This window comes from Hemitrygon akajei, chromosome 12, assembly GCF_048418815.1.
Source record: "Hemitrygon akajei chromosome 12, sHemAka1.3, whole genome shotgun sequence".
Classification (NCBI taxonomy): Eukaryota; Metazoa; Chordata; class Chondrichthyes; order Myliobatiformes; family Dasyatidae; genus Hemitrygon; species Hemitrygon akajei.
The window spans coordinates 15,842,413-15,862,014 of record NC_133135.1 but is presented as its reverse complement, the minus strand read 5'-3'; the positions used below and the strand labels follow the sequence as shown (position 1 = coordinate 15,862,014).

Sequence of the window (19,602 nt, the reverse complement as noted above, 5' to 3'; positions counted from 1 at the left end):
GCAATTTTTGGAATATGACAATCAATACATCCACTGCCTCTGCGGATACTCTGGAATACTAGGATGTAGGTCATTTAGGCCCAGGGTATTTGTCAGTGCTTTGTTTTATTAGTTTGCCTTGCATTTCTCATGTTTTTATTAATTGCTGTAGGTACCTTTACTTTCTTTTCTGTAGGCTACCTATAATTTCTGATGTGTTTTCAGTATATTCCACTGTGAAAATGGGTAGAAAATATATGAATGGTGCTGTTCTGACGAAGGGCCTCAGCTAGAAATGTCAACTGTGTATTCCTTTCCATAGATGTTGTCTGACCTACTGATTTCCTCCAGCATTTCATGCATAGTGTAGTAATCCAAAGGTTTAGTCTAACAATCTAGGAATATCAGTTTAGTTCACATCATAGAGTTCAGGTTCAACTAATCTAGAACTAAAAGAAAAACAGTTATAGAAATTATGATCTTGAAACTTAAATATATGGTTAAATTATGCCCTTCAGAGGCGAAAATCCACTCAATCTGGACTATATGGAACTCCAAAACTGCAAGTCTTAAAAATGTCTTCTGAAGTGCTCCAATGAATTTGAAGCAAGGATAGGTACGCCTTAATCCTACTGAATGGCAGAACAGGCTTGAAAAACGTGTGGTCCACTCCTGTTTCTATGTCTTTCTGTTGCTCCTATTCTCAAATCTTATTGCAATGAATACCAACGTAAAATTTGTCCTCATAACTGCTTGCTGCACCCATGTGTACAAGGACAACAGATTACTTGTGAATCAACATTTTCCAGTTCACCACTAGTTAAAAAATACTCTTGCCTTTTTTTTAAAATCTTGGCTTCATTTATCTGCACCATATTGCTTCTACTATTTATTTACCTATCCACTAACCTCATTCAAATTGCCTCATGTTTTTCTGCTAAACATTTTCTGCTGAAGTACGTCTTGCAGATCAAAGCTTATTTCAAAATTTGTGATTTAATTGCCCAACCCTACTGCCGTTTTTCTTTTTTTTTCTAGCCTTCAGTAATGTTAGCTGATCCCTTTACTATTATGCAATCCTTTTCTTCAGAAAACCAGCCAAACTGGGATGCTGCATACGGCTGTCAGCTGGCTGCTGTATTCATTTTATTAATGTGCAGTCAAGTAAATTTTCCCGCAGAGCATCAAATCACTCCTGGCTCATAGCTAAAACTGTATTTAATATAATAGAAAAATAGCCATTTCTGACATTATCAAGATATTAATGCTTATTGTGTTGGTGAAACTGCTAATTAATTAAGGAACCTTTACTGTATTCAACCCCATATGGACTGACTTTGGAACAATGTAAAAACAACTCCTGCAGGTCAGCTATCCTGAAGTGCGTTCTGCAAATAGAACTCTGTTTTGTGTTCCACTTTATCACTTCTGTGAAGAAATACTGAAGATTCAGAATTGGGCTATTTTCTAATGCAATAGTTACCAGGAATAAATATAACTTTCTTGTATCTTATCCTCAGAATTTCTTTAATCATATTAAAATTTGCAGCAATCACCCTTTTGAAGTACTGTATTTCATTGCTCTACTACTGAAGAAAAACATGATAATATTTAATTCCTGATCTATCCACCTTCATTTGACATTACATCTTGTGAAACGTGGGTGCACAGTATATGCTAAAACATTTTGTTTTGAATTAACCAGATGTTTCATTTTTCCAGTCAGTTAAACAGAAGGATGTACTGGAAATGCTATCAACTATGTAAAAACTTCAGAAGAAATTACCCAAAAAATTTCTAGTTGCTGAAAATATATATAGTATTTTGCATAATTTTAATATATTTTGAATAAATTCTATGTATGTACTTGCCTAAGTGAGAGACTTGTGTGTGGTTAAGTTAGCAGTTCATTCCAGCTTTCTCTTTAAGTTCAAGACAACCTTCTCGTGTAGTATCCAAGAGCAACATACTTATGACATGGCTTAAGCAATAAACTTGGCTGTGTTGTCATTGCTATCTGAAAATTTGACTGCCTGCTTACAGAATTGAAGGGCTCAGAGAACTGACGTTTGCACAGAGATTATGGCTTGTGTAGTTTGGTGACACTCTCACTTAAGTGGCGAGAGTCTGGAGGCACTGCCAGGGCTACCAGTATAGCTACACACAATTGTAGCCTTTGGAATAAGTGCTGGATCAATGTCTGAAAGAATTTGCAGTCCTATAGTGAGATTGTGAGATAGTGACACTAAGAATGTTTTGCTCTTGCATAGAGCCAGCACAGAGATGACAGCCCAAAAGACCTCTTCCATGGTGTTGTGTTGCTTGTTTATTTGTGTGTAAATGTACTTACCTCTAAAGAGAAATTATACATTTCTTTGGATTGCTGGTTCAAAGGTTGATCTTATTATCTATGTATGTATGCAGAATGCAACTCTGGAATTTGTCTTCTCCAAATAGCCATAGAATACAGAAAATCATTTAAGTAGTTGAAAGAAAATCATCAATCCCCCTCCCTGCACAAAAAGAAAAAGAAACAAAACCTCGCAAATCCCAAATACCCCAACCTGTCCCTTGTACAAAAACTTAACAGCTCAACCAAATATGCCATATATATGGTGCCATATATGTTTCTATTGTTCCTGTTTTGTGCACAATATGTAAGTTTGCTAACCATTACCTCTTTTTGTCATGGGTACTTCTTAAACAGGACTTTTAACTTTGTGTCATGGAATAAGAGAGCTTCGCACACAGTTCGGAGAACATAGTAAATAGAATATGATATCAATATTATATGGTGTGACGGAAGATGAGAGACGATTTGATAGAACTGTATAAGATTGTGAGGTATAGATGGATTGGACAGTCAACATCTCTTTGCCAGGGTGGCAATGGCCCAAGTTCATGATATATTATTATATATTAAAACAACACACACAAAATGCTGGTGGAACACAGCAGGCCAGGCAGCATCTATAAGGAGAAGCACTGTCGACGTTTCGGGCCGAGACCCTTCGTCAGGTTATTATATATTATGTAGGTTGCTGGTATTTGGAAAGTATAAAAATCTAAGAAGAAAAGGTAAAGGAAGCTTTGATCTGTAATACTTAGGTTTCTTTATGTCTATCTACTTTCACCAAAATGTTGCTTGTTATTAATAGTTTTATCTGTTATTCATAGATCTCTACATTATTTTGAATATATACCTTAACAGTCTTTTTAGATATAAAGGATACAGCAGAAGAAGGGCCTTGGCCAGAAACGTCGACTGCTTATTCACTTCCATGGATGCTGCCTCACCCTATGAGTTCCTCCAGCATTTTGTTGGTCTTGCTAAAGAATACCGTAGATTCCGGATTATAAGCCGCTACTTTTTTCCCACATTTTGAACAGCTTTGAACTCTGCGGCCTTTAATCCGGAGCGGCTAATACATGGTTTTTTTTCATGCCGCCTCGTAAACATTTTGCCTCGTAACAGTAGACCAATAAAATTGATGAGTAGTTCACAGAGGTCCAATGAAATTGTACGATAAATCAAGCGCACTTTCACAATTAAATTATTGTAAATCAGTCATTTGTACTCACCCTCATCAACATGGAAAATACTCGAAGAAAAGCAAGACCCGAGCGCATTAGACCCGATTAGACCCGATCGCGTTACGCAAGCGCGTCAGACCCGATTAGACCCGATCGCGTTACGCAAGCGCGTCAGACCCGAGCGCGTCAGACCCGATTAGACCCGATCGCGTTACGCAAGCGCGTCAGACCCGAGCGAAAACGCTGCTTTTAAGTTAAAGGCTCGCAGTATATATATTTTTACCAGTCGCTAGGAGATATTGGAATGTTGTTCGTGCTGTTCAGTAAAAAAGTATATGCAACGTAATTTGTGTTACCGATACGTATGTATATTTAAAAGTAGCGGTGCGGCCTAAAATCCGGTGCGGCCTTTACAATTAAAAAATTGATTTTATTTCTAAAATTAGAGCCAGCGGCTTTTAATCAGGTGCGCTCTGTAGTCCGGAATCTACGGTAATTCTCTTTATTTTAAAACTCACTTGAAATTAATTGTAAACATGTATTTAGTGAAGGTTCGTTTAATTTATTAGTTAAATTGAGCAGCTGGCAACAATATACTGCCATTGTTTCGTGTGAGTGTTGCCCAGAGAACTTTTAAAATGTAAATTCACAACTGTTGCATTGTTGGAATGCAGTAAACACTTAGTAAGCTCTACATTTGTCCCTCTCACATCAGATACAGTGTTGAGTAGAAATTAGTCACTTGTATTTCAAATATAAGAAGTACATAGTACAGCTGTGCTTCAACACGGGATGTATTGAAACCTTACTACAGTATCACAGTGCAACTTGAATGCGGAGTATAAAAAGTAATGACCTGTACCCTAGACTTGGAAAGGTATTTGTTCAAAGCTGATTGACATGTTTAATGCTAAAATAGTTTTTTTTTTAATCATACATTTCACATTGTTGAAATGTGATGTGTACAGGTATGCGTTGCTTATCTTCCACGATATGTTCTGTGAAATTGGATGTTATGTGATTCGGATGTTGTGCGAACACCATATTATATATTTAGCAAACTCATATGGAGTACTGTAGTGTCCCTGTATTGACTAAGTAACCAAGAGCTTACACTAAAACTGTATACTGTACACTATAATACATACACTATAGTTTTTTATTTCATTTTAAACTTTTTAATTTTTTCACTTTTTAAACTTTTATGTAAACATTTTCTTAGCCTATATCACACACAATTTATCAAAGAGGATTAGGATCATCCACATGACTGTTCTCAACTTCCTCATAGTGTTCCACTTCTTCAGAAGGTGTTGGCTTTTTCAGGAATATGTCCAGTGTTGTTTGCCTAGTTTGCTTTTTCTTTTCTGCATCAGCACTCACAGACTCACCACTAACTTTCACATTATGCAGCGAAAAACCTTGCTTGAAGCGCTTGAACCACCCAGAGCTAGCACTAAACTTGATATCGTAGTCTGGTCCTGCTTTTTCATTAAGCATTTTGAACAAGCTCTGTGCCTTAGCAGTGATCGTCAACGTGCTGAGAGGGATTCTCTTTTGTGTTTGGTCCTCAATCCATGTCATTAGCAATTTCTCTATATCTGATATAGGTCCCTCTTGCATTTTCCTGAACCTTGTTGTTTACAGTGAAGCTGATCCTTTAACAGCTTGGAGAATTTTTTCTTTGTTTTTCAGGATTGTTGAGGTCGAGTGCAACATGCCTAAATTCCGAGCAATAGCATTCACTGGTTTTCCACCTTCATATTGTTTAATAACCTTTTGTTTCACTTCCAAATCAGTACTTTTCCTTTGCCTCTTGCTGCTGCTGTCACTAGGAGTGGTTTTGCTGCGTTTGGAAGCCATGGTGCACTTTACGGTAATATTTTCAAAAGAAAGTTAAACTGAGAGATAACGCTGCTACACTCGAGGCGCGTGATACATGAGATTGGTTACGTCCGCTACATCACGTACTCCGATCGGGACTACAGATGTATATGTGATTGGACATTGTCTGAATGTAGGTTAAGTGGTGCACACCTGTATTTTAAATGTTTATTGTATACTTTTGATAATAAATGATCACACACTGATTTATAACCATAGATATATACTGTAATCAAATACCCCCTCCATCCAGGCCATAATCTGTTCTCGCTGCTGCCGTCAGAAAGAAGGTACGGGAAGCTTAGCTCCCATACTACCATGCTCAGGAACAGCAATTACCCTTCAACTATCAGGATTCTGAACCAGTGTGAATAAAGTCACTCACCTCAACTCTGAACTGATTCCATAATCTATGGTCTCTCTTTCAAGGACTCCACAACTCATTATTTTAGTATTATTTCTTTACTTAAAAGAAATCCACTAATTGTCTTCTTCTTCGCATTGGCTGTTTGTCAGTGTTTGTGTGTAATTTTAAATTGAATCTATTTTATTTCTTTGTTTTGCTGTGAATGCCTTCAAGAAAATGAATTTCAAGGTGGTGTATAGTAACGTGTATACTTTGAGTAGTGTCGCATTAAACATATTGTTTGCTCCCTTCACTAATTTCTACAGTTAGGCCCAACACCCTTGTTAGATTTTAATTTATTCTGAAACTTCTTTGAGGTTATGCATTTGAACAGCACATTCCCCTTAATTGGGGGTTGTTTCTTTTATTTCCCCTGGTAAATAATTACTGCTTTTATTTTGAGGATTTAATGAACAGCACACTTATAATTTGTTGATCACTGCAGAGTGCTGGGTTGAAGGCATTCAATAAAATGAGAACAATGCCTTCTTGTTTAATAGCTAACCCATGGACAGTCACAAATAGTTGAGAATAGATGTTATATTGTTCAATTGAATTGTCTGTAATTACCATTCTGTATTATGTGTTTCATTCCACATTTTTGTTCCCTTCCCAATTGTTATAGCATTAAATCTGATGGGGAAACTTAGTTTTCTTTGTCTGGGATAATTGGATTTTTGTCTTGTTTAGCAGCTATCTATTGATGGGCAGAGAAGACGTGATTGGGATAGGAAGGTACCAGCTTAGACAAAAAAAATGAAATTCATGCAATTGCATAGTACCTGCAATATCTAATTGCTTCCAGCTGCAGCTGGGAAATTACTGTCCAGTGGCCATTGGTAATGGAGAAAAAAAATGTGTGCTGTATAATTAGAAGTTAGACAGTAAATCTTTTATTATTTGTCCCAGGGTCCCACATTCCTTGTAAGAAATTCATCAATATGATACAGTGTTCTCTTCAAAAACATGAGAAGACCTTTATATTCACAGCTCCTTGTCATAGAATTCACACTTCATGGGCATATGTGACACATTAATTTGCACTTTGAAATTGCATCTCTCAAAATCCACAGATCTACATGGTTGCATATTTGTTTGGGTTACTGAATGGAAATTTTTTTTTAAAAACGCTGCAGTTGTTGAATATCTGAAATAAAAATAGAAAGTGCTGGAAACACTGAGCAGATCAAGTAGCATGTGTTGAAAGAGACATTAAGTTGCCATTTCTGGTTGTAGACCCTTCTTAGTGACTCTTCATAGTGAGTCACTAAGCTAGAGTGTGTATTGTTGACTGTTCATGTATAGAGGCATTGATTATAATGGTATCTTTGAATATAATGGATTTCCAGCATCTGCAGACTTTCTCATGTTTATAAGGTATCTTTAATCTGCTTTAAAGCATCACCTATTGGCAGAATTTTCCTAACTTAAAGTGTGATGTGCTAAGAAGAAAAATAATTTTAAAACATCTTTGCTTATGGCCTTTTGAATAAGTATGCAACAAATAGGAGATACTAGTTCCAAAAATCTAGGTGAACAGCAAAAACTATATAGCAAAAGCACAAACTGCTGGTGGAACTCAGTAGGTCAGTCAGTAGGTGCAGAAGGAAATCTTCAGCACCTTGTTTAGTTGCACCAGATCCCACCATCTACAGTCGTTTTGTGTCTCCTGAAAATGTATTTTACCATAAAATTTCCCTTCCCCACCTACATGATCATATATTTTTGATGTTCATGATGTGCATGAGCTTGACAGCATGTGCCTAACCAGATTATAAATAAAAAGAAGTTTGTGAAGCACTGTCAAGTTCCATAGTTCAGGTCAATTAGACAATAGACAATAGGTGCAGGAGTAGGCTATTCGGCCCATCGAGCCAGCACCGCCATTCAATGTGATCATGGCTGATCATCCACAATCAGTACCCCATTCCTGCCTTCTCCCCATATCCCTTGACTCCGCTATCTTTAAGAGCATTATCTAACTCTTTCTTGAAAGCATCCAGAGCATTGGCCTCCACTGCCTTCTGAGGCAGAGCATTCCATAGATCCACAACTCTCTGGGTGAAAAAGTTTTTTCTCAACTTTCTAAATGGCCTACCCCTTATTTTTAAACTGTGGCCTCTGGTTCTGGACTACCCCAACATCAGGAACATGTTTCCTGCCTCTACTGTGTCCAATCCTTTAATAATTTTATATGTTTCAATCAGATCCCCTGTCATCCTTCTAAATTCCAGCGTATACAAGCCCATCGCTCCAATCATTCAACATATGACAGTCCCGCCATCCCGGGAATTAACCTCGTGAACCTGCGCTGCACTCCCTCAATAGCAAGAATGTCCTTCCTCAAATTTGGAGACCAAAACTGAACACAATACTCCAGGTGTGGTCTCACCAGGGCCCTGTACAACTGCAGAAGGACCTCTTTGCTCCTATACTCAACTCCCCTTGTTATGAAGGCCAACATACCACTAGCTTTCTTCACTGCCTGCTGTACCTGCATGCTTACTTTCAGTGACTGATGTACAAGAACACCTAGATCTCATTGTACTTCCCCTTTTCCTAACTTGACACCATTCAGATAGTAATCTGCCTTCCTGTTCTTGCCACTAAAGTGGATAACCTCACATTTATCCACATTAAACTGCATCTGCCCACTCACCCAACCTATCCAAGTCACCTGCATTCACCTAACATCCTCCTCATATTTCACACTACCACCCAACTTTGTGTCATCTGCAAATTGTAGAAATGCATCCCTGAATCGAAACCTTTGCATCATTTTGATGACACAAAGGTTGTTGGTGTTGTGGATAGTGTGGAGGGCTGTCAAAGATTACAGCAGGACATTGATAGGATGCAAATCTGGGCTGAGAAGTGGCATATGAAATTCAAACCATTTAAATGTGAGGTGGTTCATTTTGGTAGGTCAAATTTGATGGCAGAATATTGTATTAATGGTAATTAATGTGGAAGATCAGAGGGATCTTGGGGTCCGAGTCCATTGGACACTCAAAGCTGCTGCACAGGTTGACTGTGTGGTTAAGAAGGCATACGGTGCATTGGCCTTCATCAACCATGAGACTGAGTTTAAGAGCCGAGAAGTAATGTTACAGCTTTATAGGACCCTGGTCAGACCCCACTGGAGTACTGTGCTCAGTTCTGGTCAGCTCACTACAGGAAAGATGTGGAAACTAGAAAGGGTGCAAAGGAGATTTACAAAGATGTTGCCTGGATTGGGGAGCATGCCCTATGAGAATAGGTTGAGTGAACTTCACCTTTTATCCTTGGAGCGATGGAAGATGAGAGGTGACCTGATAGAGGCATATAAGATGATGAGGGGCTTTGATCATGTGGATAGTCAGAGGCTTTTTCCTGGGGCTGAAATGGCTGGTTTTGGAGGGCATAGTTTTAAGGTGCTTGGAAGTAGGTACAGAGGAAATGTCGGGGTAAGTTTTTTACGCAGAGGGTGGTGAGTGCGTGGTGGTGGAGGCGGATATGATAGGGTCTTTTAAGAGACTCCTGAATAGACGCATGGAGTTTAGAAAAATAGAGAGCTATGAGTAACCCTAAATAATTTCTAAAGTAAGTACATGTTCAACACAACATCGTGGTCTGAAGGGCCTGTATTGTGCTTTAGGTTTTCTATGTTCCTATTTTCTGTGAAGGCTGAGAAGAGTCCATCTCCCACCCCCTCCCCCCCCCCCAATCCTCATCACATTCTACAGGGGCAGTATTGAGAGCAATCTGAGCAGCTGCATCATGCCTGGTTCAGGAATTGCACCGTCTCGGATCGCAAGCCCCTGCAGCGGATAGTGAGGTCAGCTGAGAAGATCATCGATGTCTCTCTTCCCGCTATCACAGACATTTACACCACACGCTGCACCCGCAAAGCTATCAGCATTGTGAAGGACCCCACGCACACCTCACACAAACTCTTCTCCCTCCTGCCGTCTGGCAAAAGGTACCGAAGCATTCGGGCTCTCACGACCAGACAGTGCAACAGTTTCTTCCCCCAAGCCATCAGACTCCTCAATACCCAGAGCCTGGACTGACATCTACATCATTTATTATTATATTGTAATTTGTCCTCTACTGTGCCTATTGTCTTGTTTATTAATTATTGTACTGCCCTGCACTGTTCTGTGCACTTTATGTAGTCCTGTGCAGGTCTGTAGTCTAATGCAGTTTTTATGTTGTTTCACATAGTCTAGTGTAACCTTGTGCTGTCTCACATAGCCTAGTGTAGTTTTGTGTTGTTTCATGTAGCACCAGGGTCCTGGAGGAACGTTGTTTCATTTTTACTGTGTACTGTACCAGCAGTTTATGGTCGAAATGACAATAAACTTGATGAAGTATCTGTAAAAGTCCTTCATGTAGTTTTATAACTTCAACATCTGCTTATTGAACTTCTGCTTTTGCCTTTGGACTAATGGGTTGATCATCACAGACACAAAGACGTGATTTTAGACAGACTCAGAAAAGGTGATGGAGCAATCCTTTGAATCTTTATTGATAACATACCTACGTTAAGAACTGAATACTGGTCACACTACTTCCCAGAGAGACGCTGAGGTAGTTCCATTTTTAAAGGTGAATTATTCAGGAATATTGAATAATTAAAACATGATTAAATCGTTAAACAACCCTGTGTTAATCGTGCAGATTACAGAGACTTGAGGATCTTGCATAATTTGCTTTTTGATACAGACTATTATTTGTTTCTTTTCTTTTCAGTTGTATGCTGGAGCTGTCCTTGAAGTATGTGGATGAAAATTGGGCAGGTTCCCTCAAGTCCAGGGTAAGTTTATAAAACCTTTCTTGTAATGTAATCTTAGTTTTAGTACAACTAAACCTTCATAACTGAAAGTCAAAGCATGTATAACTTGTAATGTTGCTGCATGGAAATCTTCTATTGGTCTCGTAGATAGGAAATGCTAAACTATAATGCCTTCTTAAGTAAGTGATAACAATTTTACCTCCAATTTATATGATAGTGGATTATAATCCCATTTCAGTGCCTGAGCACAGAAATCCAATTACCCAGTATCTTGAGTAATATTGTTCTATGACTCTGTGACTCAAAATCAGAGTGGAAATAGAATTGAAAATTAAAATGACTGATACTGGAAGCTCAGCATCGGTCTCATGGACTGAATAAAGGTGTTATGCAAAACATATATCCAATTTGTTTAAGGCATCTCCAGTCTGGAGGAGATCACATTATGGGCACCAAATTCAATACAATAAATAGGAAGAAGTGCAAATGAAGCATTACAGCCTCTGGAAGAAATGTTCAAGTCAGTGGAGAGTGGGAAGGGAGCCAGTAAAAAGGCCAGATGTCACGGTCACAAGTATTTCTGTGCCCCGTAAATAATTGACTTTTTTATGATGGGCATTCCATGTAGTAGAGGTTAGCTAGGACAGTTAAACAAGTCTAGAAAGATTGAGAGGTAATGGAGATAAGGGATTGTAAAACCATGTGATTTTTTAAGTTGTGTGTAGATGCAGTGTAGACATTCCATGGGCAAAACTTGCTTAATCTTATTTATGCAAAATGTTCAGATTGTTTATTTTCCTGGAATTGAGATTATCCGAAGGTCAAAGAAAAAAATAAACAGCTTTTCAAGTGGTATTTTTAGGTGGTATTGAGCTGTATAAATCTGTCATTAATTATTCTTTCAACACACTTCTTAATTGTGATTTGATTTTGGTATCTAATGACTCCCACTAGGATATTTATTTCCTTTAGTATTCACACAGAATCAGCATATTGGTGTCCCACTGGTGTGAAAGTGATGGAATAACAGGTTACATTAAAAGCTTTTGTAACTGACCTTGAAGCCTTTGTTTTTCAGCTGCATTTTATTGATCATTTTTGTTCCTTTGTTTTCTTTAACAACCTTGTCTGCAGTAAAAGGAAATATAAGTTTGTGAAGTTTGACTACTCAGTACAGACTGTATGAGGTTGCAATCCAGATCCTGAAACAAAAACAACAGCATCAGCCCGGCTCTGTGGAACCGGATGGACCATGACCTACTGGAAGTGCACAACGCTATGCTTCTGGCCAGCAGCATGTCAGAATCCATGCAGAAGGGCATCATCACCCTCATCTTCAAGCAGAAGGGGGAGAGGGAGGACATTAGAAATTGGGGGCCCATCTCACTCCTGAATGTGGACTACAAGATCCTGTCCAAGGCTATTGCCAACAGAGTCAAGTCTGCTCTGTAACAGGTGATCCACCCAGACCAAACCTGTGCTGTAGCAGGTAGGAAGATCTTGGACAGCCTCGTGCTGCTGAGAGACACCATCACCATCGTGCAGGACGGGGATGGATGCCTGCCTGGTCAGCTTGGACCAGAAGAATGCCTTTGACAGGATATTGCACACGTACATGGTGGATGTACTCTCCAAAATGTGATTTGGGGAGGGAATCCGGAATTGGATCAAACTGCTCTACACAGACATCTGTAGTGTAGTCCAGGTCAACAGGTGGGATACAGCCAGCTTCCCCATCAGGTCTGGAGTCAGGCAGGGCTGCCCTCTCTCCCTTGTCTTGTTTGTGTGCTGCATAGAATCCTCTGCTGAAGCCATCAGGAGGGATGAGGGCATAAGAGGGGTGACACTGCCAGACAATGGAGGGACCCAAGTCAAAACCTCCCTGTACATGGACGATGTCACCGTCTTCTGCTCTGATCCGAGGTCAGTTCGCAGGGGGATCAGCATCTGCGAACAGTTTGAGCAGGCGTCGGGGGCCAGGGCCAACCACACAAAGAGCGAAGCCATGCTCTTCGGCAACTGGCCCGACCGATCCAGCATCCCCTTCACCATCAGGTCTGATCATGTGAAGGTGTTGGGGAACTGGTTCGGAGGGGCCAAGACGTGCAGTAAGAACTGGCAGGAGCGGACTGCCAAGATGAAACAAACAGGGACTGTGGGAAGGGCACTCCCTTTCGATAATGGGCAAGAACATGGTCATCAGGTGTGAGGTGCTCTCAGGGCTGCTGTACTTGGCGCAAGTGGGTCAGACAGGCCACCATGCACAAGTCCCTGGACAATGGGGGCAAAAACATCCCCAATGTTGCCCTCACCCTGATGGCCAGCTTTGTGTGTGGCTGCATCAGGTTGTGTGTGGAACCTAGGTATGTGGGCACCAGGTACCACTATATGCCCAGGTTCTACCTGTCACCCTGGCTACGAAGGATGGGGTCTGGCCCCACTCCCGTGCAACACCCCAGTCAGCTGGTCGTTGCTGCCATACCCGTCCTTCGTAAAAAAAAAACGTTCTTCCAGGTCAACGCCTTTGACCACAGGGCCATCAGGCAATGATCGGCATGTAATGTCCTGCAGGCACTGCAGGAGAAGGACATGATGGACACAGTGGAGTGGTTCCCTGAGCAGACCGTCCAGTTCATCTGGCAAAATGCCTCATCGCCAGACCTCATCAACAGGCACCAAGACCTTGCCTGGCTGGCGGTGAGACGGGCCCTCCCAGTCCGATCCCTCCTGTACGCCCAGAATGTCGTCTCCACACCCCGCTGCCCACGGGAGGACTGTCAGTGCGGAGTCGGTGACCCACCTGTTTGCACACTGTGGGTTCGCGGAGGAGGATGGAAGGGACAGTGTCGAGATTCATCCCCAGCAACTGCGTAACAGAGGACTCTGTGATCTATGGGCTGTTCCCGGGGACGCACACGGAGACCAACATCCGGTGCTGCTGGCAGGTCATCGACTCAGTGAAAGACGCTCTTTGGTCAGCCGAAAACTTGATGGTCTACCAACACATGGAGATGTCCGTGGGGGTATGCTGCCAACTGGCACACTCTTGGCTGCAGGAGTACGTGCTGAGGGATGCATTGAAACTTGGTGCAGTCACCGCAAGGGCCCAGTGGGGAAGGACCACAGTTTAGAGTTCTTCTGTGGGAGTTGAGGGGTAGGGTGGCAGAGAGTATACCCCTCAACAATGGTGTGTAAAGATGAACCAGCATAGTGCTATGCAAGTGGCTGAGCATGTGGAAATGGATAGAATGTAGAGGAAATGTCTGTAATGGATTGAATGTCATTTAATGGTTCAATGTAAATAATTTCATTTTTGAATAAAGTATATTTTGCTTAAAATAATCAGTTTTGCCAAATGCAGATCAAATTTAGGACTGATTTTGAGAACCTTTTATTTTTGAAGAAAAACATAATCTGTTGTTGAGAGAAAAAAGTTGAGTACTTCCGCTATATATTATTTTTGGATATCTTTGGGTATCAAAGTTTGGTTATAACTACCGTAGATGTCGGATTATAAGCCGCTACTTTTTTCCCACATTTTGAACAGCTTTGAACTCTGCAGCCTTTAATACAGAGCGGCTAATACATGGTTTTTTTTCATGCCGCCAAAAACATTTTGCCTCGTAACAGTAGACCAATAAAATTGATGAGTAGTTCACAGAGGTCCAATGAAATTGTACGATAAATCAAGCGCACTTTCACAATTAAATTATTGTAAATCAGTCATTTGTACTCACCCTCATCAACATGGAAAACACTCGAAGAAAAGCATTGTGCTGCCTTTATGGCAGTTATTTAGTTTATAATATTTTCGCTTAGTAATTCATTTGTTAGTATGTTTTCTGTACTACAGCCCGGAATGCTAGACGTCACATCCGGTTTCGCCGCGTCTTGTGGGAAATACCGGTTTGCGATAAACGGGAAGGTGGGGGCATTACGCGAGCACATCAGACCCGAGCACATTAGCCGAGCTCATTAGACCCGATTAGACCCGATCGCGTTACGCGAGCTCATCAGACCCGAGCACATTAGCCGAGCTCATTAGACCCGATCGCGTTACGCGAGCTCATCAGACCCGAGCACATTAGCCGAGCTCATTAGACCCGATTAGACCCGATCGCGTTACGCGAGCTCATCAGACCCGAGCACATTAGCCGAGCTCATTAGACCCGTTTAGACCCGATCGCGTTACGCGAGCTCATTAGACCCGAGCACATTAGCCGAGCTCATTAGACCCGATTAGACCCGATCGCGTTACGCGAGCTCATTAGACCCGAGCACATCAGACCCGAGCACATTAGCCGAGCTCATTAGACCCGATTAGACCCGATCGCGTTACGCGAGCTCATCAGACCCGAGCACATTAGCCGAGCTCATTAGACCCGAGCACATCAGACCCGAGCACATTAGCCGAGCTCATTAGACCCGATCGCGTTACGCGAGCTCATTAGACCCGAGCACATTAGCCGAGCTCATTAGACCCGATCGCGTTACGCGAGCTCATCAGACCCGAGCACATTAGCCGAGCTCATTAGACCCGATCGCGTTACGCGAGCTCATTAGACCCGAGCACATCAGACCCGAGCACATTAGCCGAGCTCATTAGACCCGATCGCGTTACGCGAGCTCATTAGACCCGAGCACATTAGCCGAGCTCATTAGACCCGATTAGACCCGATCACGTTACGCGAGCTCATTAGACCCGAGCACATCAGACCCGAGCACATTAGCCGAGCTCATTAGACCCGATTAGACCCGATCGCGTTACGCGAGCTCATCAGACCCGAGCGAAAACGCTGCTTTTAAGTTAAAGGCGATCAATAACTTTTCCTGGTAGGCTGCAGTATATATATTTTTACCAGTCGCTAGGAGATATTGGAATGTTGTTCGTGCTGTTCAGTAAAAAAGTATATGCAACGTAATTTGTGTTACCGATACGTATGTATATTTAAAAGTAGACGTATTACAGGCACGGTTCGAAAAAAAGCATTTGCAATATATATTTGTTTGTTACCATATGGATTTAATTAAAAGTTAAAAAATCCTCACGTGTAATATCTTTCTGTGTAAATATCTCATATTACAACGTGGGACACCTGCGGCCGAAAATCCGGTGCGGCCTAAAATCCGGTGCGGCTTGTACAAGTAAAAAATTGATTTTATTTCTAAAATTAGAGCCAGCGGCTTTTAATCAGGTGCGCTCTGTAGTCCGGAATCTACGGTATTTTGTGTCAAGAGCTATAATGCAAGTAGTCCTCCTGTCATCATAATTTGTCAAGCCTAGCATTTCCATCTTAATTGACATCTCCCTGGCCCATTAACTACAAATGTCAAACTCACCACAGTTTTTGTAGTGTTTTAATAAATTTTTTGTGTTTCTTTACTTTCCTGTAAATGCCTGCAAGAAAATTAGTATCAAGGAAGTATATGGTGACGTACTGTACGTTACCTTGATAACAATTTTACTTTGACTTGACACTTGTATCATTTAGTCTCTTGGCTTCTGCATTTTTATTGATTTTTTTTCTCTTCCCCGCCCCCTTTTTTTAATAACTCGAACATATTCTAGACCTACTGCTTCTTATGAAAGGCAATCTCCATTAATGCTGCCTTATTTGTTGCTTATTTCCTGCATTTTCTGTTTTAGTTTAAAGTACATAAGTGTTTTGTTTTCATACTTTCATCTGTTGACTACCACTATTAAAATGTCCTTGATTCACAATTAATCATAAGATTGATGAGTATTATATATAAACTTCAGATAGTTTGGGAAAAAATATTACACTTCTTTGTAGATTTTTATCCCATCTTCTATCTGGCCGAGTCCCTCATATCATTCAGAATATTGACAGCGGAATGTGAATGGAACTGAGTATATACGCCAGATTCACACATTAAGTAAAAATGAATTCTTTGCAAAGGGTAATATCAGTGCACACGTTGGTCATGCAGCTGCGCATGGAGCTAATCTAAAAATGATCAAAAAAGTCTTGCAAAAACCAAATGTCTTCTTTTGCAGGTTCATGGCCAACTGACTGTTTCAGAATTTTATACAGGTGGTGATTTTAATCAGTGGCATTTCATATATAGGCACTGATTTTGCAGCTACAATTCTCTGCACAGAAGGCTATGCCTTGTTACGTTATGAATGGAGAAGTGACCTGGCTGAATCCAAATGTGAATATTATCCCAGTGGTGAGGTGTCCAACAGCACTTCGAGCTCCCATTTGTACTTAATATATTTTGTTGATGCTAGAAACTTCATACCCATTCGGTGTTTATTTAACATTTTATATTCACCTCCAACTGGGATTCCTGAATGTGTTATTTCCCTTGATGCGGAGAAAGCATTTGATCATATAGAGTGGAACTACCTTTTTGCAGTTTTAGAAAAATTTGACTTCGGTCAAAGTTTTATCTCTTGGATCAAATTGCTGTATTTGTGTCCTACTGCCTCTGTTTTAACTAATTCTCAGAAATCCCAGTTATTTAACCTCAAACTTGGCACCCGTCAGGGATGCCCTTTAAGTCCCTTTCTCTTTGATTTGGCTATAGAACCTTTGGCGATAGCTTTTCGAAATTGTCCTGAACTGACTGGGATTTGGAGAGGGGGTGTTGAGCATAAAGTTTCTCTTTATGCTGATGACTTATTACTTTTTTTTTCAAATCCGTCTACATCCTTACCTCCAATGTTTTCACTTCTTGACCAGTTTAGCCAGTTCTCTGGATATAAACTTAATTTACATAAGAGCGAACTTTTCCCAATTAATAAAGAAGCACAAGAATTAACATTTGGTGATCTCCCTTTTAAAGTAGTCCACAATCAATTTACTTATCTTGGGATTACAGTCACAAGGAAGTTTAAAGATCTCTTTCGTGAAAATTTTGCCAATCTTTCATATACTATTAAACAGAGTCTGTTACAATGGTCACCTCTATCTATGTCTTTGGTAGGTCGTATTAATGTTGTTAAAATGTATGTTCTCCCTAAACTTTTACATCTATTTCAATCAATCCCAATTTTTATTCCTAAATCTTTTTTTGATTCCTTAGACTCTTATTATTTTGTCATATCTGTGGAAGAATAAGCGCTCTAGAATTAACAAAGTTTATCTCCAAAAATCTAAAAAAGAGGGTGGCATGGCTTTACCTAACTTTCGTTTATATTATTGGGCAGCCAATATACGTTGTGCTACCTTTTGGTCTTTTTTCCATGGCCAACCCGAGTGCCCTAATTGGGTGGCAATGGAGTTGAGCTCCACTAAAGAATTATCTATCTCTGCACTTCTCGGCTCTGTACTCCCTAGTAGTTTGTCCAGATTAATAGTTAATCCTCTTGTCAGACACACTTTGCATCTATGGGCTCAGTTTAGGAAATTTTATGGTTTCCATCGTTTTTCCTTTTCTAGCCCTATCTTACATAATCACCTTTTTTTACCTACTACGTATGACTCAGCCTTCCATGATTGGTATAGGAAGGGCATTAAACATTTTGAAGATCTTTTTATTGATAATCGCTTCGCCTCTTTTCAACAGCTCTCTGCTAAGTTCAATCTGCCTAATGCTCATTTTTTTAGATATCTCCAAATTAGACACTTTATTATTCCTTTAATCCCTAACTTCCCTGAAATGCCTGAGAAAAATGTTATGGACTTATTTCTTTCTATTAATCCACTAGGTAAAGATTTAATATCATTTATTCGTGATAAATTAGCAGCCCTACGACGTGCCCCTGTGGATAAAATTAAAATGGCATGGGAGCATGACTTAAATACCTCTTTATCCGATGAGACTTGGGACTTGATTCTCAAATCGGTTAATTCAACCTCTCTTTGTGCTCACCATTGCCTTTTACAGTTTAAGATTGTTCATAGAGCCCATATGTCTAAATCTAAATTATCTCAATTTTACCCTAACATCAGTCCGCTTTGTGATAAATGCAAAAGGGGCGAGGCCTCTCTCATTCATATGTACTGGTTTTGTCCTAGCTTGGAGAAATTTTGGAAAGATGTCTTCATAACGTTATCGTATATTCTGAATCACCACCTAGACCCTAACCCTTTAATTGCTTTGTTCGGTTTCTGGGGTGAGACAGATTTACGTCTGAGTTTGACTAAGTGTCGAATATTATCTTTTGCCTCTCTCCTGGCTAGACGTTTAATCCTCCTTAGATAGAGAGATGTTGCCCCGCCCACACATGCTCAATGGCTTAACGATATTATGGCCTGCTTAGACCTTGAAAAAATTCATTATTCAGTCCTTAATTCGGATTTAAAGTTCTATAAGGTCTGGGGACCTTTTATTGAGTACTTTCATAACCTTCCTCTTAACTAAAGTTTTTTTTCGGTCCCTTGCTTTCAGCTCCTTTTTTTTTGTAGTAGGCATTAATATCTTCTGTTGCTAAGTGTATTTACAGTTTTGGGGGTTTGATTGTCCTGATTTATATTCTCTATAGTGTGTTGTGGTTGGTCTGGAATTTATTTTTGTTGCGGGGCTTAGGGAGGATACTAATTTTACATGTCTTCAATTTGGGTGCTTTCTCAATTATCTTTCCTTGTATCATATTATTATTGTATGTTTATTTTTGCACTGTATCAATGTTCTTCATTTTGGTCCGGGGTTTTTTTTAAATCTGTAGCTATGTAGAAAATGTATAAAAAAACTAATAAAAAAAAAAAGAAACTTCATACCCATCCGATCTGGTTTATTCTGAACCTCACAAGCAAATCTGTTGTACCAAGACTGCAAGAGTCAAATAGAAAACAAATAAAATTGGAGTAGCCTTTGGCCACAACATGAACTCCAGATTCTCAGTGTAGGTTCACAAGCATCTGGGCCTGCATGTCTAAATTGGAAGAGCAGCTGTTCAGACCAGTCAGGCAATGGCCTTGTATTGTCCATGAGGTATGCCATTATGAATATGATTGTGCCAGACACTTCAATCGCTACACTTGGATATATCCAGTCCTACTGATAAGGAAGACCCTCCAGAGGGCCTGTGCAGCGGCATACAGGTAGGAAG

At 40.3% G+C, this 19,602-nt stretch overlaps 1 protein-coding gene across 1 annotated transcript in view; it reads left to right on the top strand.

The window, feature by feature from the left end:
• Positions 1-19,602, top strand: part of selenof (selenoprotein F) — a 62,995-nt gene that overhangs the window by 34,682 nt on the left and 8,711 nt on the right. Inside the window, exon 3 of the mRNA XM_073062622.1 lies at positions 10,538-10,601. Within this exon, the coding sequence (XP_072918723.1) occupies positions 10,538-10,601 (64 nt within the window). The remainder of the gene's footprint in view (positions 1-10,537; positions 10,602-19,602) is intronic.